At 62.0% G+C, this 22,997-nt stretch overlaps 1 protein-coding gene across 11 annotated transcripts in view; it reads left to right on the top strand.

The window, feature by feature from the left end:
• The window catches only part of BEGAIN (brain enriched guanylate kinase associated), a 42,772-nt gene that overhangs the window by 16,538 nt on the left and 3,237 nt on the right, over positions 1 to 22,997 (top strand). For 4 of the 11 annotated variants that reach the window (XM_036268623.1, XM_036268570.1, XM_036268579.1 and 1 more), the window contains 4 exons: positions 13,897 to 13,986; positions 17,534 to 17,695; positions 19,240 to 19,306; positions 20,309 to 20,416. In XM_036268623.1, coding sequence (XP_036124516.1) covers positions 19,256 to 19,306; positions 20,309 to 20,416 — 159 coding nt within the window. In that variant the 5' untranslated portion in view covers positions 13,897 to 13,986; positions 17,534 to 17,695; positions 19,240 to 19,255. Of the gene's footprint in view, positions 1 to 13,896; positions 13,987 to 17,533; positions 17,696 to 19,239; positions 19,307 to 20,308; positions 20,417 to 22,997 lie in introns of those variants that run through there. The other 7 variants (XM_036268631.1, XM_036268606.1, XM_036268587.1 and 4 more) reach the window with 3 other exon arrangements.

Raw genomic sequence — 22,997 nt, 5'->3', positions numbered from 1 at the left:
ACTGGACACCTGAGCAGGGCCATCTCCTGGCCGCTGAGCTGGATGGAGTGCAGCTCTCCCATGGGGGTCCCCCCGGGCCAGGACCCTGGGCTGGGAGCACCGGTCAGACCCAAAACCTAGTATCTGTCCGCTAGGCCCATCTTGTCATGGTCAAGGTCCAGGGGGCCTGGGCCCTCCCAGGTACCCCACCTTGGCTGTCATCTCACCAATACCCCTACCAGGGTTGGGCTCCTATGGGGGAGGGGACAGCTGGGACTTAAGCAGAGATAAGATTCACTGGGTGCCCCTAGGCCAGCCTGGGGGTTGTATGGTTCTCTTTCTCTTTCCTTCCCTCTCCATGAACACCTACCCTCCCTGCCCAAGCCACCGAGGGCACCGGGCATTTCTTCGCCGGGTGGGCGAGGGCTTTCCTGGGCCGAGTCCTGAGGCTGGTGGCAGTGGCCCGGGCCTAGGCTCCTGGGCTCCTGGGCCATGTGGCCTTTCGGCCGAGGCAGAAGCCCGGAGCTGGCAGGACCCAACATGGCCTCACAGAATTGGGGGCGGTCCTGCCTCCTGCTCCCTCTCACCCTGCTCGTGGCCTCAGAGCTGCTTCCAGGGCCTTTCCAGAACATTCCTCCCTGGCTGGCACGGGGGCTGCCCCCTGGAGGGCTCTGTCTTGCACCTGGTGCCAGGGGTCCAGGACCAAGGGACCCAGAGGCACGTAGGGGGAGTTGGTCAGCATGGCCTCTTACCAGGAAGGTCACAGCAGCATTTGGGGGTCCACGGACCCAGTGTCTGAGGAATTCCTGACCTTCTGTGGGCCTCAGTTTCCCCATTTGTAAAGCATTCATCCTAATCACCACCACATGCAGGACTGTTTGGAGGATGACATGAGCTACTATGGCAGACACCCCCCTCCTGGGACCTGGCAGGTGGAGTGTCACCGTGGGGGCATTGGAACCGCAGGACTGAGGGTTCTCTAACAAGAGATGCATTTGCAGTCCAACTGAAGGGATCCTGGAGGGGCCTGGGCCTGGGTCCTGCCTCCCCCCTAGACTGTGGTTTCTGCACATCACAGGCCAGGCCTGGGATCTGAACTGAGAAGGCAGCCACTATGCCCCACCCGCCCACCTCTCCCCTCCCCCACCTCACCCCACCCGGCTTGTGGGAGGGTCCAGGAGATACTTGTTGAATGAGCAAAAGGACTATGCCACTGTGACCCTCAGCAACCCCCTTTGTGGACAGGTACACAGCCGGCTGGGCTCTCCCTGCCCCAGCCCCTCAACCCAGAACCCCCACTGCCACTCCCCACCCCATACCGTGGTCCCCCTTCTGAGTCCCAAACAAGCTGTCACCTTCACGCGGTCGCCCTGGCTCCTGCTGTTCCTCCTGCCCAGAATGCCATTCCACCTGCCTTCTTGTCCACGTGACATGCTGTTTGTCCTCCCTGTCACCTTTTCTCTGTGGCTTTTGTGAGACTCTTGTCCCTCAATCCCAGGTGGACTCGTTCCCTCTCTGTGTACAAAGTTCCACGTTGGGGGCCGACCCAGGCCAGCCTTTCAGAGCAGGGACACAGTCCTATCAACAGACCTGCCAGGGATCCCAGGTCGGGGGCACTGGCCTGGTGAATCAAGGTGGGCTTCCTGGAAGCAAGGACACTTGAGCCCAGAATGGAAAGAGGAATAGGAGTTTACAAGGACAGACAGGATGGGCCTTCCAGGAGGTGCAGGGGCCCGGGGGCTTGAGGAAGCAGGATGTGTTCAGGAAGACAGGCGGGAGTGGGGAGTGAGGTCCCTGGGGCTCTCCTTGCCACCAGGAGTGTCTTCTGCCCGCCCCATTGCGAGCACAGCCTAGGTCTGACCCCTCATTTCTCCAGCCCCAGAGCCTGGCAAGGGCTGGCACACAGCAGGGTGCCCGCGGGTCTGGCCTCCTCTGCTCTAGCCTGGCGCATGCTCCCTGCCCTCGCTCACTCAGCCACCCTGCCTCCGACTGCTTGAAAACCCTTCCAGGGACACTCCAGTGTTTGCAGATATGAGCGAGTCCCCGCCGCCAGCTGCGCCTCTAATCCCCAAGTTAATCCCCTCTCTGCCTTCTCCGCACAAGGTCCCTGCACCTCAACCCGCCGCAGCGGCCACTTTGTCGGCTTCGAGACTCTGGGCCGGCTCCTTCCTCTGTGAGCGGCAGCCCCCCCTCTGTCATAGAGGAAAGCGGGTCAGTCGCCTCGCATGGCACCTGGGACTCGGAAGGAGACCCAGAGCTATTCCTGGCTCAAGTCCACCCCTGCCCTCGAAATAGAATTTTTCAAAGTTGTGAACTGTGATAAGCATGCAGAAAAAGTAGTCAGCCCTGTGAAGTTTAGGACGACCACTTGGTGACCACTGCTCGGGTTAAGCCGAATGCCGCCTGCCCCCCGGGGCACCTCCCAAGACCCTGCCCGAATCACAGCCCCCTCCGCTCCCCGGAGGCCACCGGGGTCCTGACTTCTGTGATGAACTGAACTGTTTTCTTCATGGTTTGGCCTGTAGAGAGCATGCCCGCCCAACTTACTCTCACTTGCCTGGACTAGAACCTCACAAATGTGGAGTCTTTGGGCCGCGGTATTCAGGTGGCCTCTTTTCCACCAAAGCGGCCTGTTTGCACGTGGCTCTTGGTGGCGCGTGGAGCTGTCCACTGATGGCTGTCTTGGGGAACGGCATGTGAGTGAAGTTACTTCCATGCATTTATTCACTGATGGATGACTGGGCAGCTTCCAGCCTGGACCATTGAGAATGAAGCTCACGGGCAGTATTTCGGGGGGGGGGGGGGCTAGAGCAGAACTGCGGGGGCACAGGACAGCTTTAGAAGATAAGGCCACACTCTCCCGGGTGCTCCTCCCAGGAGTACTGGAAGTTCCTATGTCTCCACAGCCTCACAACACTTGACACTTCTGGGGCTGGGCATGGTACAGCTTCCTGGCGGTGGCGTGAAATGCACTTTCCTGGATGGCTGCCCGCGTGGCTTTCCTCTTTTATGGGGTCTGTGTGCAGTTTTCCGTCAGGTTGTCCTACTGATCTGGAGTTCCTCAGACGGTCCTCATCCGTGACACGTGTGGCAAGTGCACCGCCTGCCGTCTGCTTGCTTCTCGCTCTTTAAATGGTCCTCTGATGAACAGGAGTTATTTTTAATCTGTGGAATGTTTTAGGCTTTTACTTTTTTTTTTAATACTCACCCAAGGATGTGTTCATTGATTTTAGAGAGAGAGGAAGGGGGAGAGGGAGAGAAACATCAGTTGGCTGCCTCTCGTATGCACCCTAATAGGGGATGGAACCTGCAATCTACATATTGACATTGATTTTCATGTATGGTTTGAGGGTGGGCTCCTCTTCCCCGCCCCCCACATGAACACCAAGTTCCTGCCTGTACTCTTTGGTTCATTCATATGAGCGATATTTGTTGTTGCGGTCCTGCCCATGCCAGATATTGTTCTCCATGTTGGGGGTACTATGGAGAGATGCCAGGCTGATGTCCTAGAGATAGAGACAGTTGGTTATCAGGTCATCTTACAAATGTAAAATCACATTGACCTCATCTCCCAGGACTCTCCCCTCGCCTGCTCCCCTCTAGCCAGGCCTCCTTGCTGTTCCTCAAATATATCGTACAGGCTCCTGCCCCAGGGCCTTTGCACGTGCTGATCCCTTCTGCCTGAAAGTTCTTCCTCACATATCCACATGACTCCCCTCCTTTCTCAATGTCATGGGGGGGTGCTTTCCTGACCACTTACTCTGTTTATAATTATAACCACCTCCCTCCTTCCCTGCTTTCATTTTCCCTAAGACCCTGATCCCCAATGGACTTGTGGTTTATTTATTTATCTTCTTTATTATCTGCACCACCACCACCCCCCCACACCCCCCGCCCAGAACAGCAGCCCACTGGTGATCTCCCAGGCTTTGAACTGGCACATAATAGATGCTCAGTATATGCTTTTTTTTTTTCTTCTTTTCCTTTTGCGGGTTTTTGTCTGTTTTTTACTTTTGAATTTTTTTTTCCTCTTTCTTTTTTTTTATTTTTTATCCTCACCCGAGGACATTTTTCCATTTTTTGTTCAGCTAGAGTGGGGGGAAAGAGAGGAACAGAGAGAGAGAGAGAAACATCGACGTGAAAGGGACACATCGAGTGGCTGCCACCCGCACAACCAGGGCCGGGGACAAACTGCAACCGAGGTACGCGCCCTTAGCAGGAACCGAACCCGGGTCTCTCCGGACCACAGGCCGATGCTCTAACCGCTGAGCCAAACCGGCCAGGGCCTCTTTCTTTGTATTAGTTCCTTGGGGGTTTTTTGGTTTTGTTTTGTTCTTTTGTAATAAATGCTTTTGAATAAGACTGAACTGCGGCAAATGGTGAGGAAGAGGAGGTGGGGTACAGCTTTTCTCTCTCCTCATGATGCCCAGGAAGGGGACTCCCCACTCTGCCCCGCAAAAAAGGGAATGTTGGGGGGCACTTGTGCCCCAGCCCTTCTCTTGGCCCTCGGGGAGTAGTGGGGTTTTTTTTAATCACCAGTTGAAAGTCTCTGAGAGCCGTGAAGAGCCTCCAGTGGAGGAGTCGGCTTCAACTCTCCACCTCTGTCTCCTCCACTCTCCCCCACGGCCCAGTCCCTCCCTAAGTGTGGTCCTTCAAGGCTCTCTGCACCACTTCTTTTTTTAAAGTATGATTTTATTGATTTTTTTTTTTTTTTTTTTTAGAGGGAGAGGGAGAAGAGATAGAAAAATCAATGAGAGAGAAACACTGATCAGCTGCCTCCTGCATGCCCCCTACTGGGGATCAAGCCAGTAACCTGGGCAAGTGCCCTGACCAGGAATCGAACCAGTGACCTCTTGGTGCATGGAATGATGCTCAATCCCTGAGCCACACTGGCCAGGCTCTGCCCACTTCTAAACCTGATCCTCATAGAAGGAGGTTGATGGGTTAATTCTCACTAAGGTGTGAATGACTGCCTCACTTTGATTTCTTTCTTTGGGAGCCAAGGGATTACAAAGGGAGCCTGGTCATGGTCTGTTCTCTTATCTTCTTCTGCCCTGCTCTTCAAAGTGCCCTGTCCCCACAGCCCATCTGGGTCCCCACCATTTTACAAGGCTCTCTGATGAAGTATGATTAAGAAGGCAGAGTCACCTGGGTTTGAATCCCAGTTCTGACACTGATTGGCAGTGTAGCCTTGGGCAAGTTTCTGAACCTCTCTGATCCTCAGTTTCTGCATCTACAAAATGGGGATAATAATAATCTCATCGACCTTAAAAAGTATTTGGAGGATTAAATTGTTAACATGGAGCTTGGCAGATGGTCAGTGGGGTCTGGGCTACTTCTGGCTGTGAACTGCCTGCCCCTCTCTCAAATGGCTTCATTTTGCCCAGGCCCTTTCCCCCAGCCGTTGGGCAGGTGGCATTTTTCCCGCTGTGACGAGAACCTGGAGGGGAAGGGATGTGGCCAGCAGCCCTAGATTGAGTTAGGACCTGAGAGAACTGCCCAGTTGGGGGCTGGGGCCAGCTGTGTCACCCCCACATCGCGGGTCCTGAGGGTGGCTGGGTGTTTCAGAGCGGGGATGTCTGTGTGCCTGTTCTCAGTGTCCAGGTCCCCCGCGGACAACAAAGAACAGGCAGAGAGCAGCCTGACCGCCTTCTCTGGGCCGCGCTCCGTGCCAGGCGCTGTGCCCAGCCCTCCCCTGGGCATTCTCTCTTTACACCCACCACAAGCTGAGCGTTGCTTTATGTCCTGCCCTGAGGGGCCATCAAGGCACTGGTGTCAGGGGCGAGACCCAGGTGTCTGTCTTGATGGAGTTGCTGCCACCTGAGAGGGGGGAGAAGGAGGTGGGGGTACCCAAGATGCTTGTTGGGTGAACGCAGCAGAACCAGGGACCAGGGCTCCTCAGCCCCCATGGCCAGCAGCATGGGGCGCCCTGCCGGGGCGGGGCTTGCACCTCTGTGCTGTGCCCTGGCAGGAGGGGTGACGCCAGGGCTGGGAGACCCCTGTGACATGGGGAGTAGCTGCCTTGGAGAGGGAGGCTCTCCTGGGGAAGGCCCCAATCCGGGCTCCTGTGCTCACTAGCCGGGTGCCCTTGGTGAAGGCCCTTCCCGGCCAGGCCACCGTGCCTTCATCCGGACCGCGGGCACCCCCGCCAGCCTTGGGGAGGATGCAGTGGGGACAGCACCGCGGGCCTCGCTGGGGCACTGAACGGGGATGATCTCAGGGCAGCTTGCAAGGAGGTCCTCATGATCACAAGTGCCCTTCGGGGCTTTGATCACAGATGGGGAAACTGAGGCCCAGAAAGGCAGCCTCCTTCCGGCCCACCGCTGAGGCTGAGACTCGCCGTCAGAGCGCCGGCCCTTTCCTCCCAGACTCGGTTTCACCCTCGAGACCGTCTCCTGTGGGTGTGGAGGCGCGGGGGAGAGGTTGGGGTGCAGCCAGGCACGAGGGCATCCCAGAGAGGCCGTGGAGCATGGAGGGAACGCAGGGTTGGGGCCAGCCGCCCCACGCCCCGCAGCCCGTGTCACCGATGAGCCTCCCCAGGCCTGATTACCTTTGTGAGCCCCAGAATCCCTGCAAACGGGCCCCCCCGCCGATCCAATTACCGTGTGCTGCGTCTGTTTGCAGTGGCGTGCCGGCTGGTGGGGAGGGCAAACTAGCGAAGCCAGCGTGGGTTCCTCGGTGGGCAGTAACGCACCTGATCGTCAGAGTGTTGAACGGCAGCCCCTTCTCACCTGGGCTCCGGGGCCAGGGTGGCAGCTGCTGGGAGGGTAATTTGGGAGCCCTGCAGGCAGCTCCCAGGTTGTGGGGCCGACCCTGTGGTCATTCGTGCACCTGTTCTCCCCGTGGACGCCCCCTGAACACTGCGGGTGGGGGGCAGGTGGGGCCGTGGGGCCAGGGAGGGGGCCAGGGCCACGTGAGCATAGTCCCACCTTCTAGGCCTCCAGCCTAGATGGGGAGACAGACAGACAGGAGGTGACGGGCAGCAGTGTCCATCTGGGTGCTAGGAACAGGCGCCGGGACCGGGTGCCCAAGGAGCCCCACACAGACGGGGGGCTGGAGGGCTTCCTGGGCTCCCCATCCTGGCTCACCCCAGCCCAGCCTGCTGCCAGTCCTGCTGTGCATGCCACTGGGGTCCCCAAAGGGGAGGACCAGACACTTGGCTCAGGTCAGGGTCAGGTGTCCAGGGCCTCTGCCCCACCCCAGGCCAGGGCTCTGGCCACACTCCTGTCCGGGTGGCGCCCGGGCCCCAGCCAGGCTGCTCACAGCTCCAGGCTCTTCCCGAGCTGCGCGTCCTGCACAGACGACCAGTCCGTCTTGCCCTTCAGGCCTGACCTCTCTTGCAGATGCCGGAGGCCTTCCTCCAGGGGTCCCCTCTGCCCCGCATCGGGCTGCCAGAGGAAGTACGGGGTGCCAGGGAAATGTCAGGTTCAGATACATTGCATGTCCCGTGCAATGTTTGGGACTAGTGTCCCCTAAACGCTCATCATCGATCTGAAATTCAAGTTCCTCCTTTTTGTGGTCATGTCAGGGAGTTCAGTCTTTACAGGAAGCAACCCCTTTGGGTCTGGCCAGAAAAACCGAAGCAACCACTGAGGCCCCAGAACCCAAGGCAGGGAGAGCCCAAGCCCTGGGGCTGGGGAGGGGAGTGTGGGGCGGAGCCGGCCTGGGCTGGCACGTCCCTGGCCTCTGTTTGCTCGCCTGTGAAATGTATTCACTCGACGGTTCCCTGTGAGTTTTTTGGCATGTGTTTTTCTTTGAGAGAGCGCGAGAGAGAAACACTGATTTGTCTCTCCACTTACTGATGCGTCACTGGTTGCTTCTTGTATGCGCCCTGACCGGGGATTGAGCCTGCAACCTCGGTGTATCGGGATGATGCTCTAACCCACTGAGCCGCCTGGCCAGGGCCCATGTGTTTTCATTCATTCCGCAGGTGGGCTCTCCTGCGTGCCAGGCTCAGGCGGGCTCCACGCAGGAAGTTGCCCTTGCGTGTTGGACGAGGGAGCAGAGGGGCAGCATGGGGACAGCTGGGGACAGGGGCGGCGGGCCCAGGGCCACAGGGCAAGGGCTCTGAGGCGGTGGGATGGGGGAGGGTGGAAGTGTGGTCCAGGAGGCAGTGGGCCGGCCCCTGCCCAGGGATGTGACGTGTTGGGACTGACCCGAGTGACGCAGGGCCGCTTTTGAGGAAGGGAGGGAGGACCCGGCCAAGAGGGGATGCCGGCAGCGGTCCTGTGAGAGAAGGTGGCCCAGGGCGGCGGTGGCTCAGCAGAATGATGGTATCTGGGCTGGGGCGCCCTGTGGTGAGCCAGGGAGGGGGAGCTGCTGGAGGCCTGATCCTGGGGACCCAGGAGGCTGGGGATGAGGAGCACGCAGCGGGGAGGGCAGCCAGGCGTGCCGGCGTGTGCGGGAGGAGATAGGGCCACTGTGTCACTGGCTTCTGAAGGCTCAGGTCACCTGAAGGCTGAGAAGGGCCCAACAAGAGCAGGTTCAGTGACATGGAAGGGACAAGAGCCAGGTGAGGCCACGTGGGAGGACGGGAGTGAGGACAGGCGTGTCCACGGAGCACGATCGGGTGGCACCCGGCGGGGAAATGTGGGAAAGTAACGGCGTGGCCCCAGGCCAGAGAAAAGCTGCCAGAAGAGGGAGAGGTCGGTGGTTCGGCTCAAGGGGAGACCCTCGTGGGCTGGGGCCAGGCCTGCCGTGGCAGAGGGCTGTCTGGAGGCTCATCCGTGTCGTGGCAGGTGGGCGGATGGAGGTGCCAGTAGGTGGGTGGGCCTGGCGGCGGCACCCCTGAAGCTCCCTGTGAGTGGCTTCAGCAGGAAAGGAAGGCGGTGGTCGGCTGGGGGCGCTGGGGGGGAGGTGTTGGGGTGGAGAGGAGGAAAGGGGCGGAGGTCATCCTGCCCCTGGTGAGGGAGGGACAGTAGGACTCAGGGTCTGTGGGAGGAGCAGACGGGAGGCCTGTCAGTTCTGCTTGTGACTTCCTGCTGTCTCCGAGGCGCGGGCACCCAGTCCCTGGAGAGGTGGCCCGAACCACAGTGGGTCTGCCCAGGGTTAGCACAGCGGAGAGCGGGGGAGGGGACTTGAGGGAATGACTTGGTCGGGGGCTGTCCATGAGGACAAGGTGGGTGAGGGGCTGTGAGGACAGGGTGCTGGCACGGAGGGGTGAGGGGTGAGGGGCGAGGGCGGGAGCTGGGAGGAGGAGGTGTCGGAAGTGGGACCGTGGGAAGGTCCAGCATGGATGGTGGGCATCCGGGAGGCCGGGGTGGGGCTGGGCCCAGACTCCCCTCCCCCCCCTCCCCCAGGTCCTGCCGGCCCTCCTCTGCCACACCACCCCTCCCATCCGGGCCCCCACATCAAGGGTTGGTTGTGCACTTGTGTGAGCAGGCTCAGGGCGGGGGCTCCGCGTTCCCCGCCCTGACAGTCCCTCCTTCCAGCCCTGGGCCCTGGAGGCCAACGTGCCAGCTGTGCCCACCTCATTTCCACAGGACTTGTGGAGGGAAGGGGTGGAAAGAGCCCCAAGCTGAGGGTCTGGAGGCCCGGGTTTGGCCTGCCCTGATTCCCATGACACTTGCGTCATGTAGGTGCTCTGGGCCCGGTTCTTTGTCTGCAGTCCAGGTGATGAGGACCGGCGTAGACAGCACCAGGCCGTGGCCTGCTGAGAGTGGGCACTGAGGGCACAGGGTCCACCACCATTGTCCTGGGCAGCTCTGCCCTCCACCGCCCTCCTCAGACCCCCGGGCTCTGCTGTTTATCTCTGGTCATCTCTGGGAGCGAGTCTTTCTCAGGACGGCCTTTCCTGGCCAGGGCTGCCCAGGGGCCCTGGCACCTCTGGCACGTGACCTTCAGGCCCTGCTGTGTGCTCAGGCCTGCGCCAGGTGCTGGGACCCTGAGGAGGAGCAGACACAGCCCCTGCACCCAAAGAGCACCCTCTGCATTGTAAGGCTGGAACAGGGACAGCAAAGAGGGCTCCAATGGAAGGTCAGGGAGGGCTTCCTGGAGGAGGTGAATAGAATGAACCAAAGAGCAGGGAAGGGGGTGTGCTGAGCAAGAGGGGCAGCATATGCAAAGGCCCTGGGGTGGCTCTAAAGGTGCTCTGTCCACCTGCCCAGGTTGTACTGCTTTGCCCCAGCCTGGGCACCCGTGTCTGCCCACCCACGGAGGGCTCACCAGGCCACAGGGCTGCCAGCTCCCAGCTCATGGTTCTGCTTTGGCAGAGAGAGGGGGCCGCAGAGCAGGGCTGCAGCTGCCTGATAAGGTGATGTGAGATGAAGCATTTCCTGCGGCACCTCCAGTCTCCTGTCTGGGCAGGAAGGAGCAGCGGAGTGGCCACGTCACCCGGGGCCATGGGAGGGGAGGGGGATGGTTCTCTCCGATGGGCCAGGGGAGGGCAGATGTTCAGTTTGAGGAGTCCCTGCACCCGTCAGGTCATCCAGGCTTGAGCGGGGGACCCCTCCTGGCTGTGGGCCCCAGGTCCGCACTGTGACAGTCCCCTCCCCAGTATACATGCTCACGCACACGTGTGCACGCACACGCACGACCTCAGACAGGAGCTTTGCACAGCAGCCTGGTGGCTGTGAGGGTGGTGTCCGCGTCCTCACCTCCGCACACGGGTTGCCGGTGTGTCTGCGCCAGAGCGGTGCCGCGGGGAGCCGAGGGCCCAGCAGGAAGCAGGGAGGGCATGCTGTGGGGTCGAGCTGGCCATGGTCAGCCTCCCAGGAGAGGCCGGCTGCATCTGGTCCGGTCGCTTCGTGTGGGGACAGCTCCGTGAGAAGCATGTCATCTCCACATATGGGGACGGACAGGACCCGGCGCCGAACCCCAGCCAGGCCCTGTGACTTCCTTGATCAACATGAACCTGTTTCCTCGGGTGCAGAGGGGGTGGTCTGAGACTAGATGGACAGGTCTGTGCGTGTGCCTGGGGCCGGGTGGCGCTCCGAAGGCGCTGGGGTGTTGCTCGGTCATTCACACCCACCTGGCCCTCAGGAAGGGTCCCGAGTGGGCTCCAATGGGACAGAGGACAGACTCAGCAAGGCAGGGATCAAAGTCAAGGGGCGTTGACAAGGTCTCCCCGGAGACACTCAGAAAAGGGGGATGCGCGGTCTCGGTCTCGGTGGAGGGGGCACTGAGACCCTGCAGGGGCTGCTTCCTTCGGAGGACCTTTGGGTTGAGCCTTCTGCGGAGACTCGGGAATGGGGCGTGTGGTGCAGGGGCGGAGATGGCTGAATCCCCGATGAACCCAGTGAGGGCTGAGCGCCGAGGGACCTGCAAGGACCGAGGTCCTGAGGTGGGAAGGGAGGGCCGGTGTGTGAGGTGGGGCAGGGGCAGGGACTGGGGCCGAGGAATTGGGGAATTTTGACCAGAGGCGGGACGTGGTCTGGCTGCTGGGGGGACATTTGCAAGGGAGATGGGACCTGCACTGTCACACAGCGGTTAACAGGAGCAGTGACTGACCCCACCCAGGGCAGGCTGGGCCTGAGGGTGTCCCAGTCCCACCCGGCCTGCGCGGAGGAGGTAACCTGGAGCTGGGGGAGTGAGTCCGCCCTGGCAGAAGGGACGCAGGGACAAAGTCACCAGGACACGAGGCTGACTGCACCGAGTGAAGAATCACAAGCAATTTGGCATTGCTGGAGCGTGACTGTGGGGCCGGCGCCTGAGCGAGAGCCAGGGAGGCAGGGAGGCAGCTGTGCCCGGGGGGTGCCCCAGGGACGCAGGCCCTTGCCTAACTGGGGGACAGTTCTTGGCATCTGGGAGCCAGGGTCGCAACCCCGTCTGCCCCACCGAGGGCCCCTTCAGCTGCCTCCCACCCAGTCCTGCCCCATCACCGTAGCCCACCAGGGTGCACCTCTGCCCCCAGGAACCTCGCCCACCCTGGGGAACAGGGGAGATTTCCTCCTGCCCCCTGGGGCTCGTGTGTCCTTCCTCCCCATACCCAGCACTGGACCGTGGGGCACAGGGAGGGCAGACAGCCAGGCCGCGGCTCCGGGTGGCCACAGTGGGACAGGGCAGCAGGAGGCAGTCTGGGACTGAGGGGGACTGATGAGGAAAGAGGGAGGAACCGAGAGAGGCTTCCTGGAAGAGGTGGCGTTTGGCTGAGCCTCCAGGAAAGGAGGGGACTTGGGGATGCAGAGTAGGAAGGCAAGGGCTGTCCAGGTGGAGAGGACAGCATGGACTGTGGCCTGGAGGACGGATGTGAGGGTGGCCATCTGCGGAGGGACTCGGAAAGCAGCGAAGGGAGCAGCTGTCCCTGTCCGAAGCTGGAGCTGGGGAGGGGCCTGACTGGCTTCCAAGCCAAGCATCCGTCATTCTGCCTTTAGGCAGGTGTGGGGCGGGGTGTGGCCCCGGATTTCTGGACTAGGTTGGGGACAGCCGCAGTGGCCACAGCCGTCTGCATCTGTACTGGGGGAGGGGCACTGCCAGGCTCAGATGAGGGAGACACACCTGGAACAGGCTGTGTCCACTTCCCACCCCACCCCCAGAGACCCGCAGCCGGTCCCATAGCCCCTCCAAGCAGGCTGGGCTGGTCTCCCCAGCCCCTGAGCTAGCCTCTCCCTGGGGGAGGAGTCAGACATCCGCTAACCTCCGGGGCCCCATTATTCCCCAGGACCCAACATGCCTGAGCCCCAGGGCCAGGTAGCAGCTGTCCCCCACATGAGGACACCCATGTCCACGAGGGGCCGGCCTCACCGTGGCCCCCATGATTCAGCGTGGGTCAGCCTTGGTGGCCCAGGCCACTCTGTCCATCTGCGAGCAACAAGAATAGGAAGGTGGCCTCGTGTGCCCAGCTAGGGGTGACCCTGAGACTGGTTATCAGCCCTGGGGCCCAAGGCTCCATCACGCTGGCTCCAGAAGCTGTCGCTGGCCCTGCTGGGGAATCCAACAGGAGGGGTTAACTCCCTCTTCTGCTGCCCTGTGGGCAGTGGCGGCCCATTTTACAGACGAGGAAAGTAAGGCTCACAGCCCAGGCTGAGAACGCTCCTGCCGTGCCCCCAGCCCATAAATCCACGCTTAAGACCTCTCTTTTTGTGAACCAAAGCTTGATCCTTAGTAAATATTTTTCTTTGATATTTTTTTCATCCTCACTGCAGGGATAAGGACAAAACCAGAAAAGTATAAACGAAAAAATTTAGATTACCCAGACCCCACCCCCTGGGCGTAACAACAGACCATTTTCCTGCCATTGTTTGCGGTGGCTTCTGTAGGCAGTTATTTTTTAAATGGGATTGTATTGCTTTCTCCTAACACAAGTGTGCTGCATCTTTAAGCATTCTCTGGAAGCTTCTCCCCTCCTCAGGGGGCCCAGAGGGGGCCCCGGGAGAGGCCGCAGGAAGGTTACCCAGCAGGCTGGCCAGGGCTCTGGTGTACATCCTGCAGCCCCCACTAGGGCGGCGCTGTAGCAGGGCAGGCAGGCCGGGGCCCTTCTACATCGGTCCAGCTGCGTCCACCCTGCCCACCACCCAGCCTCCCCAGGCCACAGGCAGGGAGGGTGAAGTGGGCCTGCCCTGGAACCCTAACATTTGCCAGGTTCCACAGCCTCCAGGACCACCCCGAACCCCCAATCCTGCTGACTAACAATACACGTCAGCCTATCATGGCCTCCAGCAGAGGTGGGGGCTGGGCTCACACTTGCCTCCTCGGGTCTCTGACCAGTGGGTCCTGCTTACAAGGTGAACTCCCCTCTGAGGTGGACCCTGGCCTACCACACAGGCGACCTACTGCTGGTGGGACTCGGGGCCATGGGTGAGCTTGGACTCAGGACTGACCAGCCAGGGTGGCAGGTGCACAGGCTGGGAGGGCCCACCCCGCCCCCTAGGCTCCCACTGGGCCACCTCGCACAGGTGGCCGCGGACCCCGTCTCGGAGATGTGCCCACGGCAGGCCCCCCCCCCCCCGATCTGAGCAGCTCTGTCCTCTTCGCCCACAGGCTGCGCAGCCCCTGGGTGCCCTCCTGCCTTGGGCAGCCCCGCGTCCTGCCGGGCCGACTGGCCAGGTCCTCGCCCTCGCTCTGGGACAGGTAACATGCCTGTTGTCTCCCTGGGCCCCCGGGGTCTCTGCATCTGTCCCCAGACAGAGAGGGAAGGGTGACCGACACCAGCACACCTTCACTGCCCGTCCAGCGCCGGCGTCTCGGGGTGAGGCCCTGGAGCTGCACAGCGCATGCTCCCTCCGCCCCCGCGGGCTCTCGCCTTGGCCCAGGCCTCTCCCGAGTGGCAGGAAGGGGCTCCTGAGGGAGCAGGAGGGGGCTCCTCCAGGTCCCACTCTGCCCAGGGGGCTTGTCGCTGTTCCCTGGGCCAGGAGGAAACTGACGGGCACCTGCCCACCCAACACCCGCCCGCCCCCACACACCTGTCGGGTTAGGTTCAGATCCTTCAACTCCCGGCGCTCAGGTGACGTCAGGTGACGTCACGGGGCCCAATCTGAGCAGGGCTTTCCCAGCCCCACACCTGGAAGGGTGGCCCTGATCGGGGCCATGGCATTGGAGGGACCTCCACGTCCTCCTGGTGCATCTAGGGGTCTGTTTCGGGGCTCCAGGGCCCAGAGCCAACGCCCACCCAGGGGGTGGAGAGCTGCTGAGCCCCGGCTGTGCACCCCCACATTCCCAGCGGCCTGGAGGCCCCCTCCACACCGGCCTGCCTCTGGCACCAGGGACCACAGTGACAGCCCTGCTCCCCGAGGGCGGGTGCCCCGTGTGGGGACATGGAGACAGGCTGAGGCCAGGCAGGGCGTGGGTGCCCTGGGAGGGGAGGGCCATTCCTGGAGCCGACCAAGGAGGGACATGTCCGCAGCTTCCGAGCAGCCTAGCCCCAGGACGTGGTGATGGGCCGTGAGGGGCAAAGGGCAAGGAGGGTCGCCACAACCTTTCAGGGTCTGGCTGGGCACTGAGGGTGGCCTGCCCCTCCCGGGAGAGTGGTCAGCACTGGACACGCTGAGTGGGAGCTGCTTGTGGGCTGTCCGGGTGGAGAAGCCAGTGGGCGGCTGGACCCGGGGAGTGGAGCCCAGAGAGGCGCGGGCTGGAGACGGAGCCCTAGGAGGAGTCCGTGCGGGGTTGGGCGCGGGTGCAAACCGGGGCCCTGAGGGCCAACCTGGGCAGGTCAGGGGGTCTGCAGACGAGACAGTCGGGGTGGCATCGATGGGGCCACGCGGTGTGCACCGGGGAGGGCCAGCGTGGGAGTTTGCTGTGACTGCGGGTCCCGGGTGGTGACAGGTAGTGGGGCCAGGAGGGGCAGTCAGGGGCTGGCCAGGGTGCTGCTTGGGGTGGCTGGGTGTCAAGGGCTCAAGGAGGGTGGAAACACCGCCTGAGGGTTGGTGGGACAGCCCGCCCAGTGTGTCTGGACATTCATCCAGAGGCCAAGGGTACACAGGCTCAGAAGGGGGGCTCCGTGACACTGGGTGCTTCGAGTGGGAGGCCAGGGCCCAGGGGCCCCTTGGGCGGTCCCGGCTGTGCCCAGAGCCCACCTCACAGCTCTGTCATATCTTCCTCCCACACTTCTCGTTGCTGAACCTGTTCCCTTTTCATTGTGTCTCCCCCGAGACCACAGGTTCCGTGGGGCGGAACCGTTTGTCTCCTTTGCTGCTGTGAGGTGCTGGGAACGAGGCGGGACCAGCGGGAGGGAAGGACAGAGGGGGACAGTGGGTGCGCTGTAGGTGATGCTGCTGGGTCATGGCAGGAGTGGGCAGGGTGCGTGCCGGCGGGGTCCCAGCTGTTCTGCAATGGCTGGCCAAGTGGGGGAGGAGCAGTGGCTGGCTCTGAGAGGCAGGAGTAGGGGTGCTGTGGGGCACCCCGGGGATACCAGGATGGGGTAGGGCTGGCGTGAGGGACACAGTGAGCTGGGATTGCAGGTCTCAGAAGTGTAGGGTCTAGAGGCTGGTCAGTGATGGCTCAGGAGTGTGGCTAGAGGAGGGGAGGACTCAGGGCTCAAGTGGCCACTGGGGTGGATGGATGATGCCCTCGCCTCTTCCCAAGGGTACAGACCCCATCTGTGCCTGTGACCAGGAGCTGCCATAAACCTGCAGCCCTGCAGGAGGAATGACTTCAGGGGCTGCTGCACCCCCACCACCACTGTGCCTGCAGGGGGCCCTGGATGACCTGGGAGAGCCCCCGGGAAGCTGGACACCCTCTGGAGACAGGCCTGGCCCAGGGCAGTCTGGGATCTGTAGCAGCAGGGTGTTAGGGTGGGACAGTCAGGCTTGCTGCCTGGAGGAGGCGACACACCTGTGGGCAGCCCTGCCTCTGGCTCTCTCCTTGTCACTCTGCATCCTCCGTGGGGACTGACTCCTGGGAGGATCTGCCCCGCCCTTCTCTGAGGTTCTCAACGTATAGGCAACTCTTTACTTATTTTTTAAAATATAGACCTGAGCAGAAACCCAAGAATGCTTATCAAAGTTTGCTGGGTGTGTGCCCGCAGTAAAGCATGTGGTTGACACACAGGACCTGAGACTGAGGACAGCTCGGCCCCAGGCCGCTCCTGCCGCTACTCCCCTCCCTCAGGCCGGGGTCTGGGGGGTCCCAAGAGCACAGGCTCTTACCCAAGGTCCCACAGCACATCTGGTAGTGGCAATGTGACACCTGGGCACTTTCCTCCTGTACCCCCCACCCTGAAGCAGGAACAGTCCCTTGCTCTGTCCCAGCCCCACAGCAAACCCACCAGAAGTCACCCAAATGGGTGGTGGCACTGAGTGGTCCCTTGGGGATGTGTGCTCCTTCCTAGGTCACCCCTCAGACCTGGGCAGAATTCTTCTCGGACCAGGGCTTTGTGTCCACAGGGCAAGATGGGGACAGTCCTCACTTCCCAGGGGGAAGCATGCGGTTCAGAGGGTGGATCATTCCAGGTCTCTGGTTTCCTGAGTGTCAGGGCTCAGTGTCCTGGGTCCTAGAGGAGCTCCCAGTCTGTGGGAAAAAGAGCCTCCAGAGCCAGGCCTGGGGCTCCGGAAGGCTTCCTGGAGGAAGGGGCACACCAACAGACCCGGGCTTTGCTGAGTGCCCCATGCTGTGTGCAGCTAGCTGGCCAGCATTGTGGACAAGGGGCATTCCTACCCACCGCTCCCTGGCCCACACAGCCTGCTGGGGCCACACAGCCAACTTGGGGAAGGGAGGATTGGTTCAGGGCAGGGCACTGCCACCTCTGGGCCACAGTGTCCCCACCCAGTGCTGCAGAGGAGCAAAAGTGGGAGCCCTTGTACGATGTGCCATCCAGAAGTCGGCTGAATGAGCCTGGGTGCTGTTGGACACTCTTATCCAGGGTCCTGTCAGGCGTCCCAAACACTGGCCAAGTTCAGTGGTCAACGAGGTGACACGCCAGGGATTTACTTCTGCCGGGCTCAGCTAGAGGCACAGGGACTGCGGGGACCACACCAGCTTAGAGTCAGAGTCACCCTCGGCCTCGAGTGCCGCCCGCTGGGAAGGGTGTGGGTGTGCACGCGCGCACGCGCGCAAGCACGAGTGTGTGAGTGCAGCCGGGAGCACGCGGTGCGCACGCACGGCGCGCCCGGCTGGCCCGCACGGGCCTCAGTTTCCCCGGGCTCAGCGCCGCGGCCCGGCCCGCCGCCGCGTGTCGTTGCAGCGCGCTGCAGGAGCAGAAGGGCGAGCTGCGCAAGCGGCTGTCCTACACCACGCACAAGCTCGAGAAACTCGAGACCGAGTTCGACTCCACGCGCCACTACCTGGAGATCGAGCTGCGGCGCGCGCAGGAGGAGCTCGAGAAGGTCACGGAGAAGCTGCGCAGGTCAGGGGCGGGGCCGGGGCGGGGCCGGGCCGAGGGGCGGGGCCGGGCCGAGGGGCGGGGCCGGGGCGGGGCTCACAGAGCTGCGGCTCCAGAGCTGTCTCCCATCGCAGCTGGGGCCTCTATTCCAAGATGGGGGGTCCAGGGCCCAGGGAGGGTGAGCTCTTTGTCCAAAGTCGCACTTGGTTACAGGAGCTACTGAACCAGGACCCGAACCTGGGTCTGGCCACTGCGAGGGACAGGCTCCTTCCAGCTGCCTCCCTCTCCTGCTCTTTCCTTCTCGCGTGCTGATTTGGTGGGGCGGCAGCATGACACAGAAGCCGCCATCTCCAGACCCCAGCTGTCCCTCCAGGGCCCCAGCCACTGTGCTCTGAGTCCCTGATGGGAAGGGGTTAGGGACAGTTTCCCGAAACAGCATGGCAGTGAGTGAAGTGCCTGGTGAGGTGTGGGGACTCTGCGTAATTACTCCCTGAAAAACCCAACTTTTCTCAAAGCACTGTTTTTCCGCACATTTAAGATGGATATTTTTCTGAAACGTATTACACTTTTCCAGCCTTCCCTTACGAAGAATGCGAACTTTGATGTTGGCTTGGGTTCTTCTTTTTAAGATCTTTTGTTGATTTTTAGAGAGAGAAACATTGATGTAAGAGCAAAACATCGATCGGCCACCTCCTGCACACGATCGAGCCACAACCCGGGCACGTGCCCCGAGGGGAACTGAATCTGCAACCTTTCGGTGCACGGACAGTGCCCAGCCGACCGAGCCGCACCACCAGGGCTCGACTGCCTTTAACTATCTGTAGCGCATAGTGGCTGGTGCTGCCCAAGACAGGATTCGCCAGGGAGGCTGTTTGTCCCTCCCTGGATGGCCCCATCCTGCTGGACCGTTTGAATGTCACCATAGAGTCGTGGGGGAACCAAGCTTGGACAGCCAGTCAGACCTTGGTTAAAGTCCCAGCTCTGCCTCAGCTTTAAGCACCTCTAGGCTCAGTTTACCCAATGTCAGCAGGGCAGTAACATTAAACACAGGTTGTCGAGAGGGCTGTCACCGTCCCAAAGCCCTTCACCGTCACACTCACTCTATGGCAGCAATGGAGGCACAGAGCACCCGGCTCCTACCCAGCACTGGCCTCCACTGTCACCCTGACCCCAGGAGACCAGGCCGTATCACCCGGTGTCGCCGGCACTCACCCCAGGGCCCATCACACAGTCTTAAGTCTCTTGCCAGCTGATCTGCTGTTGAGCAGAAAGCCCTTGGCCAGGCTTGTGAGCGCTGCGTGTTCGATGAGTAAACCGGTTCCGAGGGAGGACCCTGCAGTCGCTTGTGAATAACAGGCCTTCCCTTCTGTCTCCAGGGGCCCTGGCCTCCAAGTTAGCTTTACTCAGAGGCTTTCTGCTGCGCCTGGAGGAGCAGTTAGACCAGGGTGGGGCCAGCGGGTGGGCTCAAGGGGCCTCTGTTCGGCCGGGCCCTGCTCAGCAGGCTGTGGCCACGGGGGTCATGGGAGCACCAGACCTGGCATGGCAGTGGCCCCATTGCCCTGTTCCAGGATCCAGACAAACTACATGGCGCTGCAGAGGATCAACCAGGAGCTGGAGGACAAGCTGTACCGCATGGTGAGGGCCACCCCCAATGCCCACTGCCCCGCCCAGCACCCCACCCTGGGCTCCCAGCTCTGGTGGGGCATCGTCAGCCTAGCTGTTATCCCCTTGCCCAGGCAGGAGCTGGGTCACAGGCCTTATTTCCTGACACCTCCCGCCAGGGCTGGGCCTGTCCCGCCCTTTCTGCACTGAGTGGGAGGGTGGTCTTGGGACCCTGTGAGCCCCAGCCACAGGTGTGAGCATGCGGCCTGGCAGCAGGTCAGTGTGCTGGGGACAGTGACCCAGCTCAGCATCAGCCCAGAGATGCAGGTGGGAGGACAGAGGCCTGAGTTCAGGTGCTGAGTGAGCCAGAGCCGGGTTCAAGCCTAGACTGCCCCCCTTCCCGTGGCCCCGGGCAGAGACCTGTGCACGCCTTTCCTCCCTGACCCCCGGCCAGACCTCGGTGTGGAGAACAGGACAGGCGACGGTGGGCCTCCTGGCGCTCTCTGGCTTGGAGAAGGCTTCTAGAGCCATCCAGGAGGGCTGGGTGGGTTCTGGGGTCTCCCCCTCACCTCCGTGGGAGGACTTTCCTCTTTCTGGTTTGGTTACCAGCTTCTTGTACATCAGAAATGGGTGTTCGGCACCTGTCTGCCTTCAAGGTGCGTCAGAGCGACAGCAGGCAGGCCTGGGCTGGCTCTGCCCTGGACCCTGGACAAGGGCCCTTTCCTTTCTGAGCCTCAGTTTCCCAAGTGGGCCCGGCTTTGTGCTGAGTGCAGGCCTCCTCACTCAGCCTCACCCCAGCGCCCAGGAGGCCAGACGCTGCAGATGAGAAACCCAGGCTCAGGGAGGCAGTGCCTTGCCCGAGGCCATGTGGCTTGTCGGGGGTGGGGCAGGATTTGAACCTGGGTGGGTCTGTGCTCTAACCTTGTCATCATGGGCTGCACGAGGGCACACAGGAAGCCTGAGGGACAGCGGGGCTTGAGCCCCAGGTCTTGGCTGATGGCTGACCTCCTGCCACCGCCCTTCTCCCCGCCGCAGGGCCAGCACTACGAGGAAGAGAAGCGAGCTCTGAGCCACGAGATCGTTGCCCTCAACAGCCACCTGCTGGAGGCCAAGGTGACCATCGACAAGCTGTCGGAGGACAATGTGAGTGATGGGTCATTCTGACCCTGAGCGGCCCAGACTCAGGTTTGAGGGGCTGGCACAGGACGGGTGGGGAGGGGGTCAGGGCCTCAGGGAGTGCCCAGGCAGCCAGGTTTGAGGGGCTGGCACAGGACAGGTGGGGGGAGGGCGCGGTCAGGGCCTCAGGGAGTGCCCAGGCAGCCAGGTTTGAGGGGCTGGCACAGGACAGGTAGGGGGGTCAGGGCCTCAGGGAGTGCCCAGGCAGCCAGGTTTGAGGGGCTGGCACAGGACAGGTAGGGGGTCAGGGCCTCAGGGAGTGCCCAGGCAGCCAGGTCTGAGGGGCTGGCACAGGACAGGTAGGGGGGTCAGGGCCTCAGGGAGTGCCCAGGCAGCCAGGTCTGAGGGGCTGGCACAGGATGGGTGGGGAGGGGCAGTTCAGGGCCTCAGGGAGTGCCCAGGCAGCCAGGTTTGAGGGGCTGGCACAGGACAGGTAGGGGGGTCAGGGCCTCAGGGAGTGCCCAGGCAGCCAGGTTTGAGGGGCTGGCACAGGACAGGTAGGGGGGTCAGGGCCTCAGGGAGTGCCCAGGCAGCCAGGTCTGAGGGGCTGGCACAGGATGGGTGGGGAGGGGCCTCAGGGCCTCAGGGAGTGCCCATGCAGCCAGGTCTGAGGGGCTGGCACAGGATGGGTGGGGAGGGGCAGTTCAGGGCCTCAGGGAGTGCCCAGGCAGCCAGGTTTGAGGGGCTGGCACAGGACAGGTGGGGGGAGGGCGCGGTCAGGGCCTCAGGGAGTGCCCAGGCAACCAGGTTTGAGGGGCTGGCACAGGACAGGTAGGGGGGTCAGGGCCTCAGGGAGTGCCCAGGCAGCCAGGTCTGAGGGGCTGGCACAGGATGGGTGGGGGGGTTCAGGGCCTCAGGGAGTGCCCAGGCAGCCAGGTCTGAGGGGCTGGCACAGGACAGGTAGGGGGGTCAGGGCCTCAGGGAGTGCCCAGGCAGCCAGGTTTGAGGGGCTGGCACAGGACAGGTAGGGGGGTCAGGGCCTCAGGGAGTGCCCAGGCAGCCAGGTTTGAGGGGCTGGCACAGGACGGGTGGGGGAGGGGCAGTCAGGGCCTCAGGGAGTGCCCAGGCAGCCAGGTCTGAGGGGCTGGCACAGGACGGGTGGGGGGTTCAGGGCCTCAGGGAGTGCCCAGGCAGCCAGGTCTGAGGGGCTGGCACAGGATGGGTGGGGAGGGGCAGTTCAGGGCCTCAGGGAGTGCCCAGGCAGCCAGGTCTGAGGGGCTGGCACAGGATGGGTGGGGGGGTTCAGGGCCTCAGGGAGTGCCCAGGCAGCCAGGGAAGCACGGGGCTGCCTCACCGGACACACTGTCAGGCAGCCTGAGAGGAGACAGGACTCGAGGTCGGAAACACTGGGCCACATTTCTCCTTGAAGTCAGAGCTTCCTGACCCCAGGGCTGGGGCACTGCACTCTCAGGGAGCATCACAGCCATGTGGCTGCCCACGGGGACTGATTTCAAGGGCCCGGGGAGATGGATCCCTGGCCACTGACCACACAGTCACTGAGTAGTGTCTGCTCCTTGCCAGACCCTACCGGGCTCCCAGACTCGCATGAACACAGGCACAGAATTCCCTGCCCACGTGGACTTTCCATGAGTGGGCAAGACAGATGGTAAACACGAGAAGTTCGCAAACTCTGGTGTGTTGGAAGAGCTAGAAGTTACCGAAAAAATCAAGCAGGGAACGGCGCTGGGGAGCTGCCAGTTGTAGGGTTAGCAGATTTCCGTGAGATGCTTCTGGAAGAGGACGCTCCCCCAAAGGGTGAGGGAGCTAGCTTCATCCCATGGGCCGTCCGGGGATGAGTGGCTGATTTGAGGAACAGCAGAGGGACCAGAGTGGGCTCTTAGCGGGGGAGGAGCCGGGGTCCGAGGTCAGAAACATAACGGGAGACCACACTGTCTAGGCTCCGCCAGGGATCTGGGTTTTATTCTGAGTGAAATGGGGAGCCACTGAAGGTTCTTGAGCAGAGGAGTAAGTGGTTGGGTGTCCCACTTTCACTGGGCACACATGACTGCCCTGCTGAGAATACTCTGTAGGGATGAGGGTGGGCGCAGGGAGAGCGAGGGGCGGGGTATGGCAGCAATCCGGGATGGCAGCCGTGGAGGGGGCAGAAGGGCTTGGGTTCTGGTTCTGTTTTGAAGATGGAAGGAGGCAACGGGATTGACAGAGACCGTGGACATGGGTGTGAGAGAAGGAAAGGGGTCCTGCCATTTCCTGGGCAGGGGGCACCTGGGGAGGTGCGGAGGTGGCTTCAGCAGCTCCGTCCCATGGTGATGCCCTGAAGGCAGCAGACATGCCGGGTCGGAGGTCACCAAGGAGTGCACTCCGATGAGAAGAGGGCGGGCCCCAGGACAGGCTGGCTCTCAAGTCTGCTAAAGAGTCCGTGGCAGATCGAGGCTGGCCAGGTGGTGCCCACAGCCCTCTGATGCCAGGGGCAGCCTGTCTGGAGCCTCACAGCGGGGTCTGTTCTCAGTTCTCAGCCAACTGTGCCCTTCCCAAGGGCCCAAGGAGGTCTTGAGGGGGCTGGGGACCCAGGTTCCCTCTACTGTACAGG

This window comes from Molossus molossus, unplaced genomic scaffold, assembly GCF_014108415.1.
Source record: "Molossus molossus isolate mMolMol1 unplaced genomic scaffold, mMolMol1.p scaffold_m16_p_1, whole genome shotgun sequence".
Classification (NCBI taxonomy): domain Eukaryota; kingdom Metazoa; phylum Chordata; class Mammalia; order Chiroptera; family Molossidae; genus Molossus; species Molossus molossus.
This window is presented reverse-complemented; position numbering and strand designations above follow the sequence as displayed.